General features: G+C 46.4%; 2 protein-coding genes and 1 long non-coding RNA gene across 4 annotated transcripts; 1 reads left to right on the top strand and 2 right to left on the bottom strand.

Annotated features, from left to right (window-relative positions):
- Positions 1-59: 59 nt before the first annotated feature.
- On the bottom strand, positions 60-1,077 carry ufc1 (ubiquitin-fold modifier conjugating enzyme 1). Its single transcript, XM_060038826.1, has one exon. It carries the CDS (start codon positions 1,075-1,077, stop codon positions 310-312), a length of 768 nt encoding a protein of 255 aa, XP_059894809.1. The 3' UTR covers positions 60-309.
- Positions 1,048-19,887, top strand: ythdc1 (YTH N6-methyladenosine RNA binding protein C1). Of its 2 annotated transcripts, none has more exons than XM_060038825.1 (16): positions 1,048-1,189; positions 2,945-3,046; positions 6,839-7,038; positions 8,091-8,568; positions 8,781-8,843; positions 9,443-9,537; positions 10,457-10,565; positions 10,823-10,940; positions 11,050-11,134; positions 11,272-11,540; positions 14,387-14,460; positions 16,058-16,094; positions 17,114-17,153; positions 17,424-17,483; positions 17,690-17,905; positions 18,827-19,887. In XM_060038825.1, exons 1-16 carry the CDS (start codon positions 1,159-1,161, stop codon positions 19,046-19,048), a joined length of 2,199 nt encoding a protein of 732 aa, XP_059894808.1. In that variant the 5' UTR covers positions 1,048-1,158; the 3' UTR covers positions 19,049-19,887. The 2 variants fall into 2 exon arrangements, with proteins under 2 accessions (XP_059894808.1, XP_059894807.1); XM_060038824.1 differs by having other exon boundaries at positions 8,088-8,568.
- On the bottom strand, positions 14,309-14,911 carry LOC132447837 (uncharacterized). Its single transcript, XR_009523222.1, has 2 exons — positions 14,637-14,911; positions 14,309-14,584 (listed from the first exon to the last, which is right to left on the bottom strand). It is a non-coding gene; the product is annotated as an uncharacterized LOC132447837 (long non-coding RNA).
- Positions 19,888-20,405: the final 518 nt, after the last annotated feature.

Raw genomic sequence — 20,405 nt, 5'->3', positions numbered from 1 at the left:
CTATATACAGTGAACACAAGCAGTCTGTTTAATCACCATCACTAGTGAACATACGCACGCAGGCTGTTTCATGACTTTATATAGTGAACACAAGCAGTCTGTTTCATGACCATCACTAGTGAACATATGCAGTCTGTTTAATGACGATCACTAGTGAACATATGCAGTCTGTTCATTACTTTATATAGTCAATATAAGCAGTTTGTTTCAGGACTTTATATAGTGAACACAGTCAGTGTCCTTCATGACTTTATCTCTATAGTAAACAATAGTCCGCTTGACATTATCTAACAGTCTGTTTGTGTGTCTTCACGAGGCTGAGGGGGCCTGCTGGTTCTCCTTGTGAGTGACGAGGCCCCGGGACACCAGGTCGGGGATCTCCACAGCCAGCCAGGGGCCCAGGCCGAGCGCCATCAGGTGGGCTAGGCCGAAGCGGGGCACATTGCGTGCCCACAACGGCTTAAAGTGGTCGGTGAGGCAGATGCGGCCCCCACGGTACATCTTGGCCGTCTTGCCCTCCAGCTCCGGCAACGCCACCTCGGGCGCGGTGGCAGGGTAGGTCGCGGGCACGTCAAACTCCACGTCAAACTCGTAGCGAAGCAGCTCGTGCACGTACCAACACTTGCCGAACCAGCGGGTGCCTTCCCGGTTGGACTCGAGGCGAAACCAGTCGTTGTCCGCCGCCTTGTTGTTCTCAACGTACTTGATGAGGGACACGTACTCCTCCCGGAGCCGCTGCACCCACAGCTCGCGGTCCCGCGGGCCGGAGTTGGTCTTCAGCAGCGGGATGTCCGACACCGTGCGCCGCGTCGCCTCGTCCGACATTTGATCGTTTCTATTATTAGTTTTCCGTTTTATAGAGAAGTCATTGACAACGGGAGAAATAAAAGACGACGTGTGTACTCTCGCACCGTGACGTCGCACAGGAACCGGAGAGAATGACAACAGGAAGTGTTCTGCCTTCCATCCTTGCACTGCATTATGGGGGATTTTGGAGTCGCACATCGGGAAACCTTTTTGTTCTAGATGTAATCTCACAATTATTACAAAATAGCGACTGAATAAAAAATAATTCATCAATTAATACTGGAGATACGTTTAAGTGTCTTTTGAACTGTGGGAAGCAGAAGACCGCGATACAATAGGCAGGTTCCTCTCATGATGTCGGCGGAGCGGAGAGACGAAAAAGGTGAGCGAGCCTCTGATAGCATGGATGACTAGCCTCTGGTAACATGGACGGCTAGCCTCTGGTGCTGTAGCCGGCCATCCTAGGACTCGAACCTGCAAACCATGTCCAGCCTAGGACTCGAACCGGCTAGCCATGGCTAGCCTAGGACTCGAACCGGCTAGCAACGGCTATCCTAGGACTCGAACCTGCTAGCCACGGCTATCCTAGGACTCCAACCTGCTAGCCACGACTAGCCGTTGGTCCCACAGCCTGCTAGCATATGATAGCATAGCTGTAATATAATGCGATATATTGTTAATTAGTAATACAATTACTTTTCTTAAATTGTATTATTTGTGATGTAATGCTTGAAAAATATCGATTTTCGATACAGTTCAGTTTTCTCCAGAAAATAACCTACCCAAAGTAAATATAGTATGTCTCCACAACTGCAAGGGCTATAATATGTAATCTTGGTATGAGAAGAAAGATGGTTGTGCAACTGAAATATTCAATGCGGATAATACTTAAACATAGATAGAGCCTAAGCACTTACAAATGGGAATGTGTGAATAACGCCAAGTCTGGGTTTACAACCTTTGGCACAAACCTAGAAAACAAAACCAAAAACCCAGGGACAATGAAGCCTGTGAAATGCAGGCTGGTTATTGCCTCCTGCAACATAGATCATCAAAAAGCTATTTCTATCTTGAGTGAGCCTGCCTTTAACGAGTCAAGATGAATTGTGTTAAAGCAGGATCAAGTCACTGTCTCAGTACGACTGTACCGTATGACTGCACAATCGTTTTTGATTCACGTGTTTGGATTCAATACTAGCCAATTCAAGTTATTCGGCTGATGACGGTTTCCGGGCACATGTTGGTCGACAACTAATTTTGTGCCAAAAGTTGAGTGAAGGAGGGGAGGGTGTGGGTAATCCCCATGCTTTTGTGATTTAATTTTTTGTTTTATAATGCATTAACTGTGAAGGAGGTCCATACATATAGTGATCATTTTAAGTCTATGAAAGTAGTTTACTGCTATGGACCCTACAGCTTTCTAGACGGATTTCCAGGCTAAGCCTCCCTCAATTTACATCATAACAATGGCACAATGATGATAACAAATGTTACAATGTCTCAATTTAAAATAATAAACATTTATTGAACTGTCTTTAGATCATGCCCAAAGAAATAAATCAATAAATTGGCTGATGCTTAAAAAAATATCGGTCGATCACTAGTTGTGAGCACAACCCCCGCTGTAAGGATCACGTTGCTGCGCTGGAGTGGTTATAGTCACTGCCCTACCACCTACCCTACTGTCAAAGGGTCTACCTAAATACCTGGAGTGGTTATAGTCACTGCCCTACCACCTATCCTACTGTCAAAGGGTCTACCTAAATACCTGGAGTGGTTATAGTCACTGCCCTACCACCTACCCTACTGTCAAAGGGTCTACCTAAATACCTGGAGTGGTTATAGTCACTGCCCCACCACCTATCCTACTGTCAAAGGGTCTACCTAAATACCTGGAGTGGTTATAGTCACTGCCCTACCACCTACCCTACTGTCAAAGGGTCTACCTAAATACCTTGGCCACTCCGTAGGGTAGGTACTTGGGTAGTGCCTCCCCGGCTCTAGTGTGAATCCTTTTCACTACTCAGTTGGAGGCTGTGCTATTTCAGACATCACACATGGGAATCTCAAACTGGATTTTGCACACTGGCCTTTCAACCTACTCCCTCCCTTCCATGTCTCCTCTGTCCTCCCCAAGAGGGGGAGCTCAGTGTTCTGGAAGACATCCTAACCGACGCCCCTGACCAGGATGATGAGCTCTACAATCCAGAGGCCGAACATGATCTGGCCGACAAGAAGGGTGAGAAATAAAGACTTGTTAAAGTCCTTTTGTGAACCTCCTGAGGAACGGAAAAATATAATCCAAAATAATCTGTAATTTCTAATCCGTACTATCCTATCCTTGTAAAAGTTATTATTGTTTGGTTAAATCTGAGAAGTGGAATAAATCATTTTTTAAGGTTCATTTGGATCCTGAGGGGAAGCGGTCTGCTACTCCAGACTTTCTTAAGGTCCTTTGACACCAGACGCGTAGCAAATATAAAATGGGGAAAAAAAGCTGTGACGCAAATATGCATACTTTTCCAATAATAATCGCGCGATTCGATCTTATGCATGTACATGAATATAGCGAATGGCAGTCTGTGGATGAGGGGGATTATGGAAGCGGGTGTTCAATCTTTAATGCATCCATGCTTTGGAGACGTTTGTTTCTAAGATTGTTTCCCTGTTCGACAAATAAAGTTTACTCTTTTGAAGAAAAGTGGTATCCAAAACTGAACTTTAGCAATGCAACTGCACACCTTGATGTTATCAAAAGCAACCCATACGTACCGCAGTGTGAATAAATATCTGCTTGTACCACTAACTGCTATCGAGATGATAAATACATATAACAGATGGTGATGATCATGGGTTTGTGAAAATGTAACCTACAACCATAAATAGGCTTTAATGGTGACTTTAGCAAAGCAAACATTAATTTTCACAGGTGGTGGGCCCCCCTCTCTTCATCCCATGGGCCCACCACCTGTGGGAAGACCCGTTGGGGTCGGGTGCGCAGCCACATGGGTGGCAGCGAAGGTCAGGGGTCTCGACGGACCAGACCCGGGCGGCAGAAGCTGGCTCTGGGGACGTGGAACGTCACCTCGCTGTGGGGAAAGGAACCGGAGCTTGTGAGGGAGGTGGAGCGCTATCAGTTAGATCTGGTGGGGCTTACCTCCACGCACAGTCTCAGCTCTGGTACCGTACTCCTGGACAAGGGTTGGACTCTATTCTTCTCCGGAGTTGCCAAGGGGTGAGGCGCCGGGCGGGTGTGGGGATACTCATAAATCCCCGGCTGAGCGCCGCGGTGTTGGAGTTTACCCCGGTAGACGAGAGGGTCGCCTCCCTGCGCCTAAGGGTTGTAGGGGGGAAAACTCTGACTGTTGTTTGTGCGTATGCACCAAACAGCAGCTCAGAGTACTCGGCCTTCTTGGAGACCCTGAATGGAGTCCTGTATGGGGCTCCAGTAGGGGACTCCGTAGTTCTGCTGGGAGACTTCAACGCCCACGTGGGCAACGATGGAGACACCTGGAGAGGCGTGGTGGGGAGGAACGGCCTCCCTGATCTAAACCCGAGCGGTCGTTTGTTATTGGACTTCTGTGCTAGTCATGGATTATCCATAACAAACACCATGTTCGAACATAAGGGTGCTCATAAGTGTACCTGGTACCAGAGTACCCTAGGCCGAAGATCGATGATCGATTTCGTGATCGTGTCATCTGATCTGAGGCCGCATGTTTTGGACACTCGGGTAAAGAGAGGGGCGGAACTGTCAACCGACCACCATCTGGTTGTGAGTTGGATCAGGGAATGGGGGAAATTTCCGGATAGACCTGGTAAGCCCAAACGAGTAGTGCGGGTGAACTGGGAACGTCTGGAGGAGGCCCCCGTCCTAGGTATCTTCAACTCACACCTCCGGCGGAGCTTTTCTGGCATTCCTGTGGAGGTTGGGGGCATTGAGCCGGAGTGGGCGGTGTTCAAAGCCTCCATTGCTGAAGCTGCGGTGGCTAGCTGTGGCCTCAGGGTCTTAGGCTCCTCAAGGGGCGGTAACCCTCGGACACCGTGGTGGACTACGGTGGTCAGGGAAGCCGTCCGACTGAAGAAGGAGGCCTTCCGGGATATGATATCCTGGAGGACTCCTGACTCGGTTGCAGGGTACCGACAGGCTCGAAGGGCTGCAGCGGCTGCCGTGTCGGAGGCTAAGCAGCGGGTGTGGGAGAAGTTCGGAGAGGCCATGGAGAAGGACTTTCGGTCGGCACCAAAGTGTTTCTGGAAGACTATCCGGCACCTCAGGAGGGGGAAACGGGGAACCATCCAAGCTGTGTACAGTAAGGATGGGACTCTGTTGACCTCAACTGAGGAGGTCGTCGGACGTTGGAAGGAACACTTTGAGGAACTCCTGAATCCGAATAACACGCCCTCTATGTTGGAGGCAGAGCTCGAGGTTGATGGTGTTTCGTCGTCAATTTCCCTGGTGGAGGTCACTGAGGTAGTCAAACATCTCCGCAGTGGCAAAGCCCCAGGGATTGATGAGATCCAGCCAGAAATGCTAAAGGCTCTGGGTGTTGAGGGGCTGTCATGGTTGACACGCCTATTCAACATCGCGTGGGAGTCGGGTACAGTGCCAAAGGAGTGGCAAACCGGGGTGGTGGTTCCCCTGTTCAAAAAGGGGGACCAGAGAGTGTGTGCCAATTACCGGGGTATCACACTTCTCAGCCTCCCTGGTAAAGTCTACTCCAAGGTGCTGGAAAGGAGGGTTCGGCCGATCGTCGAACCTCAGATTGAAGAGGAACAATGCGGTTTTCGCCCCGGACGTGGAACTACGGACCAGCTCTTCACTCTCGCAAGGATCCTGGAGGGGGCCTGGGAGTATGCCCATCCGGTCTACATGTGTTTTGTGGATCTGGAGAAGGCGTATGACCGGGTCCCCCGGGAGAAACTGTGGGAGGTGCTGCGGGAGTATGGGGTAAGGGGGTCTATCCTCAGGGCCATCCAATCTTTGTACTCCCAAAGCGAGAGCTGTGTTCGTGTTCTCGGCAGCCAGTCAGTTTCGTTCTCAGTGGGTGCTGGTCTCCGCCAGGGCTGCGCCTTGTCACCAATCCTGTTTGTGATATACATGGACAGGATATCGAGGCGTAGTCATGGTGGGGAGGGGTTGCAGTTCGGTGGTCTGAGGATCTCGTCACTGCTTTTTGCAGATGATGTGGTCCTCATTGGATCATCGGCCTGTGACCTTCAGCACTCACTTGATCGGCTGGCGGCCGAGTGTGAATCGGCTGGGATGAGGATCAGCACCGCTAAATCTGAGGCCATGACTCTTAGCAGGAAACCGGTGGATTGCTTACTCCGGGTAGGAAATGAGTCCTTAGCCCAAGTGAAGGAGTTCAAGTACCTCGGGGTCTTGTTCGCGAGTGAGGGTACTATGGAGCGTGAGATTGGCCGGAGAATCGGAGCAGCGGGGGCGGTATTGCGTTCGCTTTACCGCACCGTTGTAACGAAAAGAGAGCTGAGCCGCAAGGCAAAGCTCTCGATCTACCGGTCGATCTTCGTTCCTATCCTCACCTATGGTCATGAGGGCTGGGTGATGACCGAAAGGACGAGATCGCGGGTACAAGCGGCCGAGATGAGTTTTCTCAGAAGGGTGGCTGGCGTCTCCCTTAGGGATAGGGTGAGAAGCTCAGCCATCCGTGAGGAACTCGGATTAGAGCCGCTGCTCCTTTACTTAGAAAGGAGTCAGTTGAGGTGGTTCGGGCATCTGGTAAGGATGCCCACTGGGCGCCTTCCTTGGGAGGTGTTTCAGGCACGTCCAGTGGGGAGGAGACCTCGGGGAAGACCCAGGACTAGGTGGAGAGATTATATCTCAACACTGGCCTGGGAACGCCTCGGGATCCCCCCGTCAGAGCTGGTCAATGTGGCCCGGGAAAGGGAAGTCTGGGGCCCCCTGCTTGAGCTGCTCCCCCCGCGACCCGACCCCGGATAAGCGGATGACGATGAGGATGATGAGGGTAGGGAGGCATCGTTCTGAGGAAACTTCAAACTTTCATTTCAGGGACCAAGAGAAAGGCGGGTCGTCCAGACAGCCAGGGGACCAAGAGACCCCGCCCCTCGGGCCACACCCACAGACCCAACACTGGAGCCAAGCGCACCCCCCCCTCATCCTCCAAAAAGGCTCCGGCCTCCGCAGCCTACAGGGCGGGATACTATGAGGAGCGCAAGACCCGGCGAGCGGACATCGTTGTTGCTGAACAGGTGAGCCTCCAAGCATTCAACGACTTACAGTTCACCGTTTATACTAGGCCTGTGGAGAGAGATTAACCAGTAAAATCCCCATTGGCGATCGGCGTCCGAAATACCACTGAATACATTAAAAAGCATAGATCTGAATACATTTCTGGGAGATACAACCACAAGACAGCGACATAGCCTGCACCATTTTGGAGCATTTTTCAAGTCGTCTTCTCATGTGCCTCTTGAGCATGTTTCTGTGTTAGTGACCCCCACATCGTCTCCTCTTCAACCGTCTCTGAGCCAGACCCCTCCGACAACACTGAGCCTACTTCCCAGGGCTTTACACGCCAACTAAATGTCGGACACAACTTACCAATCGGCAGCCACAGACTTCAACACAACCTGGCTTTGAACTTTGGACAAAACAAGTGCAGTGTGCAAAACTCACAAATCTACCATTTGATACCTGTGATAGCCCCACCGTTAATCTATGAAGGTGGCATGACACTGACAAAAGGCCTCTAATGTTAGCATAACAAGTTCTACACAATTAAGTCACATAAGCCATGCATGAATCTATTTCCAAACATCCTGGAAACCTGTCTGAGGAGGTCCAGACGGATCAGTCTGGACCACCTCAGTGGGGTTGCCAGGATATTTGGAAGTAGATGACTGCATTGCATTCCACATCTATTCCCAGAAGATAAAATATACCAACCAGGGACTGCCCTATAATGGATGACATATCCTGGCCAATCAGGGATTGTGTCATAGTTGATGAGTAAAAAACTGTCCGCCCCTGGCATAACAGTAACAGCGTGTTTTTTGTGGTTTCTGGTGGTCCTACCCTCATTGATCTATAATTTTTAATGAAAAATGTAAAGTTATCGAGTTAGTTTGAGGGTCTACGGAGCTTAGTCTGGGAGAGGGTTGTCACATACGTCTAGCTACCAAAAGCTTTCAATAAAAAAAATAGTTAATATATGCGTTATAATGTATACAGTTTATACAGTATGTACAGTACAATTCTAAAATTCATTCCTCTGTGCTCTTTTCACTACTTTACCCAGAAGCCTCGGCGAGAAGAGCGCCGGCCCGTCCCCATCCACAAGGAGGTAGAGCAACCGGGAGAGGAAGGAGAAGAGGAGACGGCAGAACAGGAGGAGGAGGAGGAGGAGGAGGGGCTAGAGGTTGAGGAGGAGGAGGGCCTGGAGGAGGAGGAGGCGGTGGAGGAGGAGGGCCTGGAGGAGGAAGAGGAAGACCAGGAAGAGAGGGAGGAGGAGGAAGGGGAGGAGGAGGAAGAAGAGGAAGAGGAAGAAGAGGGTGAACAGGAGGAGGAAGAGGAGGAGGAGGAGGAAGGCGGCTATGGGAGGAGTCGTGGTGAGGCCTATGACACACGCAGCGAGGCAGGAGACTCCCGCAGCGAGACGCACTCCTCATCCCGCTCCTCGTCTCGCTCACCTGCCTCATCGCACTCCGCCTCCACCGATCGAGAGGGCGCGGCCAGGAGGGGCGGAGCCAGGAGGAGGGGCGGAGAGTTCTCCGATGGGGGTGAGTTAGTGTGGCGGCGCACTGATTTTAGGATTTACATTTTTACTCTTGGTGCTAAGCTAACAGTTACTAAAGCAGCCATTGCTGAGCTACCTGGTGCTAAACTAGCTGATGTTAAACTAGCTGATGCTAAGTTAACATGTGCTAAGCCAACTAGTGCTAAGTTTGTTAAACATGTTTTTTTAAGACCGGTTCTCTTACTTTGAAAACAGGTTCCAACAGGAAACGAGAGAAGCTGTCGTCTTCCGTCCAGGCCGTCCGTAAAGGGATGGAGAGTGAGTCTGACACCAAACTACTAGTAGTACTACGTATACTACTATGTATACTATTTATACTCCCCCTCATACCACAGTACTTTGCTAGTATATTAGACATACCAGGGTTATCAAGGGTTCCCAACAGATTGTAACCATACTCCCTTCCAGAACCAATACTTAAAAAGTCAGTTCACACGTAAGGGTTGGATGTCCCCATTCTTGTGTGGACAGAGGGGTAGGGCTTTCAGAGGCACACTCAAAAACGAAATGTTATAAGAAATCTCCAACAATGCCTTGGGAATAATCGGTTAGATGGAATCGAACGCTGCATATGTCCGGCAGCAAACCTGTTGCATCTGTCTGCGTGCTCCCATCGGTGACTACTTATCAGGGTCTTGTAGGGTTGTCCCATTTCATAGGGAAGGAATACATCCACTACACCTTGTAACTCTGCTCCAAGGGGCAAGTCCAAAAGCATGTTTAGGATTTACATTTTTACTAGAGCACTAAATAGTTCAAACAAGCACTCCAAGGTCCAGCCACCATAGTCTTACTTAACCATGTGGGAAACCCTGGAGCAGTAATTAATGTCCTTTTTCTTCTTCTTCTTCTTCCAGACCAGAGCAGCAAGCTCCGCTACATCCTACGGGACGCGCGCTACTTTCTAATTAAAAGCAACAACCATGAGAACGTCTCCCTCGCCAAGGCCAAGGTGTGTATGTGTTGGTAATAATGTGTGTGTAACCCTTTATGTGGTTCTTTTGTCCTGGGTGTGAAGGAGATCTTCATGGAAGATTTGTTGCATACCTTGGGGGAGACTTTATATAACCTTAGCATAGTATGCCGCGCTAGACCTCTTTCTCTTTGAAACGCTCTCGCTCCAGTCATCTAAAGGGACTTTTTAGCCATGGCACTCACATGAGATACGATTAAGATAACGCTGCATAATCTTTATTGCACTTTATTTTTTATTCTTATCCTTATTATTTATTGTATTTATTGTGGTCCACTCTACCAGTAGTTCATTTAAAACAGTATCAATATATACATTAAATTATAGGGAATGTTGTCCACTCTACCAGCAGTTCATATATATAACAGTATTAATATGTACATTACGTTATAAGGAGTGTTGTCCACTCTACAGATTTAATATATACATTACGTAATGGGGAGTGTGGTCGACTCTACCAGTAGTTCATGTATGAGAGTATTAATATATATATTACGTTATAGGAAGTGTTGTCTACTCTACAGTATTAATATATACATTACGTTATAGGGAGTGTTGTCTATCTACAGTATTAATATATGCATGATGTTATAGGGGGTGTGGTCCACTCTACAGTATTACATGATGTTATAGGGAGTGTGGTCAACTACAGAATTAATATATACATGTTATAGGGAGTCTGGTCCACTCTACAGTATTAATCTATACATGATGTTATAGGGAGTGTGGTCAACTCTACAGAATTAATATATACATATTATAGGGAGTCTGGTCCACTCTACAGTATTAATATATGCATGTTATAGGGAGTGTGGTCCACTCTACTGTATTAATTTATACATGATGTTATAGGGAGTGTGGTCCACTCTACTGTATTAATTTATACATGATGTTATAGGGAGTGTGGTCCACTCTACCAGTGAACGAGAAGAAGCTGAACACTGCTTTCCGCTCCGCTCGAAGTGTTATGTTGGTGTTTTCTGTACGGGAGAGCGGCAAGTTCCAAGGTACCCAAACACACACGCACATCTTCACACAAGCACAAACTCACACACACATGTGTTCTCGCACACACATGTAGTTTTTCCCATTGGGTAATTTGCTACTTTGATGTTTTTTGCGTTAAAGAACTGAAAATCCATTAACTCTGGCTGTGTGCACTACATTAAGTCTAGACTAATTAAAACTTTCAAAGACCCAAGATATATCTTGTCTTTAAAGTAGTGGTGTGTGTGTGTGTGTGTGTGTGTGTGTGTGTGTGTAGGTTTTGCTCGTCTATCCTCAGAGTCCCAGCATGGTGGCTCGCCCATCCACTGGGTCCTCCCAGCTGGGATGAACGCCAAGATGCTGGGGGGGGTTTTCCACATCGACTGGCTGTGCAGGTATATTGACTAAGAATACCATCAGCCTCATACACCGTGAACTACAGTATGGCCCCAGTATGGGGGGGGGGGGGGGTTTAAATGTCTAACGCCTGTTTGTGTCCACCAGACGGGAGCTGCCATTCACCAAAACCGCCCACCTGAGTAACCCTTGGAACGAGCACAAGCCGGTTAAGATCGGACGAGACGGACAGGTAAACACAACACTCTGCTATACTCGCCATTATTTCTCAATCCCAGTACTCGTATTGCTTCCATCGTGGTACCTTCATAGACCTTTAATTATCTCTATCTGTTACATGTATTGATCATCATACGTTGTATATTCCAGGAGATCCAGCCCGACGTCGGAGCCCAGCTCTGCTCTCTCTTCCCTGCCGACGAGAGCGTAGACGCCGGCCCCGTGGCCCGCAAGATCCGGCGCAACCGCCTGATGGCCCCTCCCCCCTCCCTGCCCCCTGCCCACGCAGGCCCCGCCCACCACCACGCTGGCCCCGCCCACCACCACCACCATCACTCATCCACAGCGGCCGGGATGCCCGGCGGCCCGGCAGAGAGGGGCCGCCCCCCCCACCGCGATGTCGGTGGCGTCCTGGGAAGGTTAGCTAAACAACCCCCAGGCAGTGGACAGCGCGGGACACACCCACCTAGCCCCGGGGGCTAGCAGCGGGGGCTAGCGGCGGGGGCTTGCTATGCCCCGGGGCTAGGCCCAGCCCTCTTGTTTACCATCAGCTGGTCAGTACGGGGTAGGAGGTGGGGGACCCGCCCACCACCCCCTCCCCCTTCTGACCGCCACTCAGCACCGCTGGCCTCTGATTGGCTCGCAGGCGGGATGTCATCCTGTGCAGGGGTGGGGGGGAGGGGGTCCTGCAGACCCTCCCCTACCGTCTCTCCTACCGTCTCTCCTCAGCAAAGTGAACAAGGTTCCTTCAGTCTCTCCTCAGCTAGTGAACAAGGTTCCTTCAGTCTCTCCTCGGCTAGTGAACAAGGTTCCTTCAGTCTGTCCTAAGTGAGTGAACAAGGTTCCTTCAGTCTGTCCTAAGTGAGTGAACAAGGTTCCTTCAGTCTGTCCTAAGTGAGTGAACAAGGTTCCTTCAGTCTGTCCTCAGTGAGTGAACAAGGTTCCTTCAGTCTGCCCTCAGTGAGTGAACAAGGTTCCTTCAGTCTGTCCTAAGTGAGTGAACAAGGTTCCTTCAGTCTGTCCTCAAGTGAGTGAACAAGGTTCCTTCAGTCTGTCCTCAGAGAGCCAACAAGGTTCCTTCAGTCTGTCCTCAGTGAGTGAACAAGGTTTCTTCAGTCTCTCTTCAGATAGTGGACATGGTTCCATAAATCTATCCTCGGCTAGTGAACAAGGTACCTTCATTCTTTCTTCAGCTAGTGAACAAGTTTCCTTCAGTCTTGCTTTAGTTAGAAAACAAGGTATCAGTCTGATCTCAACTAGTATATGATATATAATATTTGATATGATATAGATACTCACATTGTTACTGGACAAACAAACCTAACTGCATGCAGTACTGAAGGTACATGGCTCTCTTTGTCAAAAATGGTTTGACATTCTTAATAGGAAATGTTACCTAGAGTAATATGGATTTATCTAGATTTTAAGATTTTTTCTTTGTTTGCAGATTGAAATAAGCATTCATTGGTTGTGTTTTGACAATTAACCAATTATCGACCAAATATATATTTAACAACATAACATTTTCAAATCATCAATAAGTGATAGAATTTATAACTGGAAATGTAACTTAAGTTTTGAACAGTTCCTAATCTGTAGCACAGGTGTTGTGTACTAAAGACAGCTACAAATGTACTACTGTGGCCAGGTTCTCCAGGTGAATGCTGTGTGTTAAAACCATCTTCTCTTCACAGGAGTGAGGTGTGACCCGACAGGCTCCTTCAGGACGTTAGAATAAATAGATTCCTCCTATACTAAAGACTTTATATAAGAGAGCATCAGTCTGGAGGAGAGGGATGATAGCCCAGAGTGGACTGGGTTTTTTCCGAACAACATAAAAAAAGAAGTGGAAATGGAGAGAGCGTATAAATAAGAGAAAGAAGGACCCTCTGCCTGCCTCCGCCACTTCTGCTCTATTTCTATTCAAGGTCGTATCCCATTGGGTAGAGGGCAGAGTGTGGACGTAATGGGGGCGAGGTCTGTGGACTGTGGGGATCTGATTGGTTGTTCCAAAATGAACTCTGGCTGAGGGAGGGGGGAGACCACTCCCCACCTTGGACTTGGGTTGGTTGCTAGGATGAGGGTCACTGTTGGGGGCCGCGTCAGGCGGCGAGGGTTTGGACTGTTCAAGGACTGAGTTTCCTGTGAGCGGAGCTTGCCTGGGGGGGCGTGGCCTTGTGAGTAAGGGGCCGGGCTTGGTTTTGTTACGTTTTTGGGACTGTCATCATTCCCCCCCACTCCACCCAACTCTAATAATAGAGTCCGCCTCTTCCCATGAAAGCCTCTCCTCTGGCCAGGGCAAGCTCCGCCCATAACGACCCCCCCCCCCGCCCATAAGGACCTGATGACCTTTGGTGCTATGCTATGAACTATTAAACCCCACTACCATCCCCCTCTTTCCCACAATTCCACACTGCGAGACCGGTATGTCACACACACATGCCCAGAGAGAACATGGAATGGACGCAATGTTCTATAAGACAGGGGTGTGTGTGTGTGTGTGTGTGTGTGTGTGTGTGTGTGTGTGTGTGTGTGTGTGTGTGTGTGTGTGTGTGTGTGTGTGTGTGTGTGTGTGTGTGTGTGTGTGTGTGTGTGTGTGTGTGTGTGTGTGTGTGTGGGGAGTATTGAATAGCATATTCAGGGTAGTGTTCTTACACTTGAGATATCTGATTAATTAATAGTATTCATGCACTCGAAGACCATACCATATATTTAGCTCTCACAATTACTAGACAACGTAAATACAATCTTATCGAAAATCATCAAATGATAAATTAGAAGTTGTTAAAGTGGCAATCAAAGATTTTATTGTAAATAATTGTATGTAAAGTCACTATCACCAAATGAGGTAACAAAATGGTGGTTGGTCATATGGCCCTTGTGTTTGCAGTATTATCAATGTTATGAATCAGTGGCCAAACTGTTTGCATCTCTGGGGAATGACGCTTCTCACTAAAGAGAATAAAACAGAATTCCTCGAGATTGCCAATTTAATATAGTTATAATTAATGTAATTATTTTACCATTGATAAATGTGAAATACCTGCAGGCTAATGTCACGTTAAACATTATGCCCTATTGATGTATATATACTTCTACAGCCTTACAGAAATGTATTTACAAGTATGCATCTGATGTGTTTGTGTGATCTCGCTTTGTGTGTGTGTGTTTGTGGGAATTTTGTGTGTGTGTGTGTGTGTGTTTTGACTCTTGGTGTGTGTTTTTGTTGACATGGTGTGTGTGTGTGTGTGTGTGTGTGATCTAGGCGTCGCTCGGATGAGTATGAGGTACACGGCCGGAAGCGACCACGGGCAGAACAGGAGATGAACCAGCGGCCAGGTCAACATAACGCCTAACTTACCCCTCCTCACCCTTATCCTACCACTCCTAACCCCTACCCTACCACCCCTACCCCTCCTCACCCCTAACCACCTCCACTGACCTACCCCTCCTCACCTCTAGCCTTCTCCCAACCTTCCACTCCTAACTCCCAGCCTTCCACTCCTAACTCCAACCTTCCACTGCTAGCTCCCAACCTTCCACTGCTAGCTCCCAACCTTCCACTGCTAGCTCCCAACCTTCCACTGCTAGCTCCCAACCTTCCACTGCTAGCTCCCAACCTTCCACTGCTAGCTCCCAACCTTCCACTGCTAGCTCCCAACCTTCCACTGCTAGCTCCCAACCTTCCACTGCTAGCTCCCAACCTTCCACTGCTAGCTCCCAACCTTCCACTGCTAGCTCCCAACCTTCCACTGCTAGCTCCCAACCTTCCACTGCTAGCTCCCAACCTTCCACTATATATATATATATATATACCTTTACCATAGCGCCTAGCGACCCATTACCCCTCTGGGTGAATGGTTTGCTACCATCGTGTCCTCTGAAGAGATGAAGGAGGAATCAATGGTTGAAACCTTATTATCCTTCTGCTCCCCTCGGCCTCACGCCACCTCCCACAGATGCATGACAATAGGCCTCTGGTGAGGGTAAAGGCATACTACTGTTCAAACTCCCCTTCACATAGTGATTAGACTTACTTGACAACATTAACGGTCCACTGGGTTGAAATAAGTGGCATTGAGTGAAATGGACTTGAAATAGCAGAAATGAATAATAACCTTCATAAGTATGTTTTAATCAGTGTATAATCCCTTGAACATATTAATTGTTGTTAGTTGCCTTAGTTTGAGCCCTTTAATATCTACATTGAGAGAGGGTCCTCTACAAAGGAGCCAGCCATGTTGCACTGCCATGGTTCTACAATAGCCCAGTCCTCTAAAGAGAATGCGTTTTAAACGCTTTTAACCCTTCCTCTGGCTTGGACATAAACGCTGTACAGCTCCACACATCTGCACACACAGTGGAGCTAGAGGTGTCCTAGCAGCTTAACAGTCTATCATGGACATCCACCGCTGCACAGACATAGTTTAACAAAGTTGCAATCTGATACCTAACTGCCTCAATCTTACACACTGGACCTTTAGGAATTAGGAAGGACATGGTTTTGGCCCAAACCATGCTTTATAGCCCAGGATCCAGGCTCTAGCTGTCCCTCTTCTTTCCTCCACCTACCTTCAATCACTGCGATCATGCATGACCTTTGGAAGAGCAATAAGTTCCCATCCCATGCCCCCCCGTAGGCTCCCCAGAGTGTGACGGTGAAAGGTTGAGGAAAGAATTCCATAACCCCACTCCTAACCATTAATCATTATATATTCATAGGGCTTTATAATCATTATGTATTCATACGCTCTTATAATAATAATAATTATATATTCATACTTTTGTATTATAACTTATAAGTCATACAGTTTAATACCTTTTTTATATTTAATATTCATCAGTTTTAAAATAGTTCTATGTATATCCATGCTGTTTTATAATGTTGCATTATTTATTCATGCTGCTTCCTAGTAATTGATTTAATGAAAAACAGGTTCCATTCAAGATCTACGCAACGCACCCATTGACAGGTAAACATTTGTTTACATATTCATATGTACTTTAATATTACTCTCCTAATATTATTATTTGAATATTGAAGGTGTACTCACTTAACTATGAATATAAAAAAATATTAATGATGAACGTGTACTTACTTTAATAGTAAGATTTAAGTGATGGCCAGCGGGATGCAGGGTTCAGTGGTGCTGCATCATCAGGCTCTGTTATAGCGCCACCGTGCCCCTTTAAAACAAAGGTCTAGAACACAGATCTCCAACCAAGACCTCATTATTCTGACCCACCCTAATATACACTGTAAAGTATTTAATGTAGAGTAGGTCATGTTTAACGTAGAGTATATACAATTGTATCTACTGTCTACACATGTAATGTAGAGTATGTCATGTTTAACGTAGAGTATGTACGGTCCTATGTATTTTATATAGAGCTGTCAAGCGATTAAAATATTTAATCGTGATTAATCGCATTAATGTCATAGTTGACTCACGATTAATCGCGATTAATCGCAAATTCTTTTTCTATGCTAAATATCCCTTGATTTTTTTGTCCCATAATTCTTATTTTAATTCTCTTATCAACATGGTGAAGTGCATCGGCTTGTCTTGTGCAAATGATTTTTTATTGATAACAACATTGGCATATACTGATCAAAACAGGACGATACAAAAAAAGAGCCTATAGTGCAATTAAACGACTGCTTTGAACAAATGTCATTTGAACATAGCAGTCAGGCTACTGCTTCTTTGTTTTGAATTTTTTTTTTTTTGTAAATAAAATAATTGCGTTAATCGCAAGATAATTTTTTTAACGGCGTTAAAATTGGTTTGCGTTAACGCCGTTAATAACGCGTTTAACTGACAGCTCTAATTTTATACACTTGTAATGTAGAGTGTTATGTACTCTATATACATCAATGTAGAGTATGTACTGTATATACATGTAATTTGCTATGTACTGTATATACATTTAATGTTAAATATGTAATGTCTTATGTAATGTATAAACACGTAATGGGAACTTCTTACAGACGATTCTCTGGTGTACGAAGAGATGTGTTTCTGAACGGGGTAAGATTACATGTTTTTATTCGTTTTTTCAAACCACTTCATTTATCTGGATTGTTGTATTCTGCTGCATACTGGAAGAGGTTCTTAGTGATGGACCTAAAAATGAAGATAATACCATATACACACCTACCAGTAAAATGTCAAAGTATATTAATATATATCTCAGTCAGTAATAATGAAAAAAGAAATTCAATCTCCTCAGAATGGTCTATAATAGACTTATAGACGATGTTTACATTGAGTCAACTGTTGTTGTCTCTCCCTCTCTAGTCTTATAATGACTACATGAGGGACTATCATCTGGGACCCCCACCAACATGGCAGACGATGGTACCTCTTCTATCCATTGCTAGCTAGCTTCTGTTTACCCCTTGTATCTACAGCTAAGATCTCTTTCTACCTGTTCAATCTATAGCTAGCTAGCGTCTCAATTTACCTTTTCTTTCTACAGCTAGGTAGCTAACATCTGTGCTATTATACCTGTGCTATATTGTTTTGTGTATTAATCCATCTATAATATGTATCTGTGTCTCCAGGCACCATATCCCAGTGTGGAGCAGGCCCCGCCCCCTCCCCACCACCACCACCACCAGGGGCCTCCGTACTACCACCATGCCCCCGCCATGCACCACCATCCTGCCTCTTCCTCCTACTCTGCCCACCACCACCAGGGACCCCCCCTTGCCCCACCTCCACACCACGACACACGATTCAGAGAAAAGCGTCTGCCGCGCCCCTTTGCACCTAGCCCGGTGAGCAATGAGCTAGGCTAAGACCAGAAGCTAGGCTAGGCTTAGACCAGGAGCTAGGCTAGCCCAGGAGCTAGGCAAGACGAGGACAAAGAGCTAGACTCAGACTAGTAGCTAGACTAAGCCAAGACCAGTAGCTATGGTAGGCTAACATCAGGAGCTAGACTAGGCCAAGACCAAAATATAGGCTCAAACCATATCTCGAAAGGGCAGACTAGCCACAATTTGTCTCTCTAACTCTAACCATATGTCTCTCTAACTAATCCTATGTTTCTATTTATTTCTAAGCCTATGTGTCTCTCGCTAACTCTAACTCTATGTCTCTCACTCTACCCTATATCTCTCACTCTACCCTCTGTCTCTCTAACTCTAACCCTATGTCTATCTCCAGCTCTAACCCTATGTCTCTCTAACTAACCATTTGTCTCTCCAGCTCTAACCCTATGTCTCGCTAACTCTAAACCTATGTCTCTCTAACTATGTATCTCTCTAACTCTTACCCTATGTCTCTCTCTCTTACTCTAACACTATGTCTCTCTAACTCTAACCCCATGTCTCTCTCTAACTCTAGCCCTATGTCTCTCTCTCTAACTCTAACCCTATCGCTCTCTCTAACTATGTCTCTCTCTCTCTAACTCTAACCCTATGTCTCTCTCTCTAACTCTAAACCTATTTCTCTCTCGCTACCTCTAACCCTATGTCTCTCTCTCTAACTCTGTCTCTCTCTAACTAACCCTGTCTCTCTAACTCGAACCCTATGTCTCTCTCTAACCCTAACCCTATTTCTCTCTCTAACTCTAACCCTATGTCTTTCTCTAACTAACCCTATGTCTTTCTTTCTAACTATAACCCTATGTCTCTTTCTCTAACTCTAACCCTATGTCTCTCTCTCTCTTACTCTAACCCTATGCCTCTCTCCCTCAGCACGACTATGACATGCGTGTGGATGACTTCCTGCGTAGGACGCAGGCCGTGGTGAGCAGCCGACGACAGCGGTCGGACCGGGTACCTCGTAGTGGGGGCGGGGAGGGCGGGGCTTCAGCCCCCTCCGCACGCCGCGGTGAGCGTTCACGTGATCGTGAACGACCTCGTGAGCGTGAGCGCGACAAGGAGCGGGGTGGAGCCAGCAGCCGTTACCGACGGTAACAAGCAACATCCAAAGGCGGTTAGACAGCCGGTCGGTTGGTCTGTTCCATCTGGACGGAATGCTTCACAATATGCTATGACAAATAATATTGTAGTTATCAAAAGAATATCCTGATTTTAATATTATCTAGAGATCGTAACATCCACATGTTTATCTTATCCAGAGATATTAATATTGATGTGTTATTAATATCAGGATATTCTCATAGTATTCGTTTGGTTTGAGGTTTTTTACCTGAAGCACCCCAAGCTTCATGCCCCACCTTTTTGTTTTCCTATCAAAGAGCAAGGGCATCAATGTGTCCAACATGTAGTTGTTTAACATGGCGCATATTGAAATGAAGAACAACTACCAGTGCCCCCTGTGAAACAGAACTCTGTATATACTCTATGTATATATACAGTTCTATGTAGAACTCTGTATATATTAACAATGTTTTTGATCCCGGTTAGTTTTCTCTTTTTGTCCGTACACATACAAATGTTCCTGAAAACGATTAAAGTGATTGTTTAAAAAAAATAAACAGAATCTGTGCCATGTAGAAATCAAGGTCCCCTGACTTCCTTTTGGAGTTCTGATGGAGAACATCCTGCATTGGACTGTTCTGATGGAGAACATCGTCCACTGGACTGTTCTGATAACTACCTTTTAGTTGTATTTCAACCATTTCCTCCGCCCACTACGACTCGTTTAGACTTTGAAAGTTAATTTTTTAATATAATTTTTTAAGTTTGGATGTTGTGGAGGAAATCGAGGCTCATTTTAATGTTTTACTGTCTGAACGATTATTTTGTTAAGGTGTAAAAATGAGCTCTCTGATTAAAGTTTTACAAAAGTCCTGGGCTTGGGTTTGTATTCCTCTGGTGTGTAAAATGACCTTGACTAAAGAAAGGAAATTCTACATTTCAATCTAATGAGTGGATACATCGTCTTTTTGAACCCCCTGTATATCCATAAATAATGAAGGTGTATTGTGTGATCCAAGAGTTCTCTTTACTTTTTTCACCCCCAGCTCAGAGAGAAAATCTTTTAGGAAGAACATAAATTCAGCTGTTATTCTGAATTAACGACTAAACTCTCAGAATTCTGAGAAGTTTTCATGGAAGATTTCTGCTGTTTTTCTGAATGAACGAGAAACCTTAAAATGCCAAGAGATTCTGCGTTTAGTTTTAGGAAAGCGGGGGACGTGTTATCGCCATGGTTACGGCCCACGCCAACTTTATTTTCTATAGCACCGTCTTATCTCAGAAGTTTGAGGTAGTTAACTCAGGAAAACTGCAACATTTATTTTCTCCAGAGAACTCATTGCTTCAGTAGAAGCCAGATGGCGAGGTTAAATTAGTATTTTATTCTTGA

Source organism: Gadus macrocephalus, chromosome 19 (assembly GCF_031168955.1).
Source record: "Gadus macrocephalus chromosome 19, ASM3116895v1".
Lineage (NCBI taxonomy): Eukaryota > Metazoa > Chordata > Actinopteri > Gadiformes > Gadidae > Gadus > Gadus macrocephalus.
The sequence above is the reverse complement of the archived record's forward strand: the minus strand, read 5'-3'. Positions and strand labels throughout refer to the sequence as shown.

What these genes read in the sequence shown, in the direction of transcription:
- ufc1 (XM_060038826.1), bottom strand. Translation starts at nt 1,077, where the DNA reads ATGAATTATTTTTTATTCAGTCGCTATTTTGTAATAATTGTGAGATTA.
- ythdc1 (XM_060038824.1), top strand. Translation starts at nt 1,159, where the DNA reads ATGATGTCGGCGGAGCGGAGAGACGAAAAAG. An exon ending in CGTCCGTAAAGGGATGGAGA is followed by an intron (nt 8,844 to 9,442) that starts GTGAGTCTGACA and finishes TTCTTCTTCCAG; the next exon opens with ACCAGAGCAGCAAGCTCCGC. An exon ending in GAGATGTGTTTCTGAACGGG is followed by an intron (nt 17,154 to 17,423) that starts GTAAGATTACAT and finishes CTCCCTCTCTAG; the next exon opens with TCTTATAATGACTACATGAG.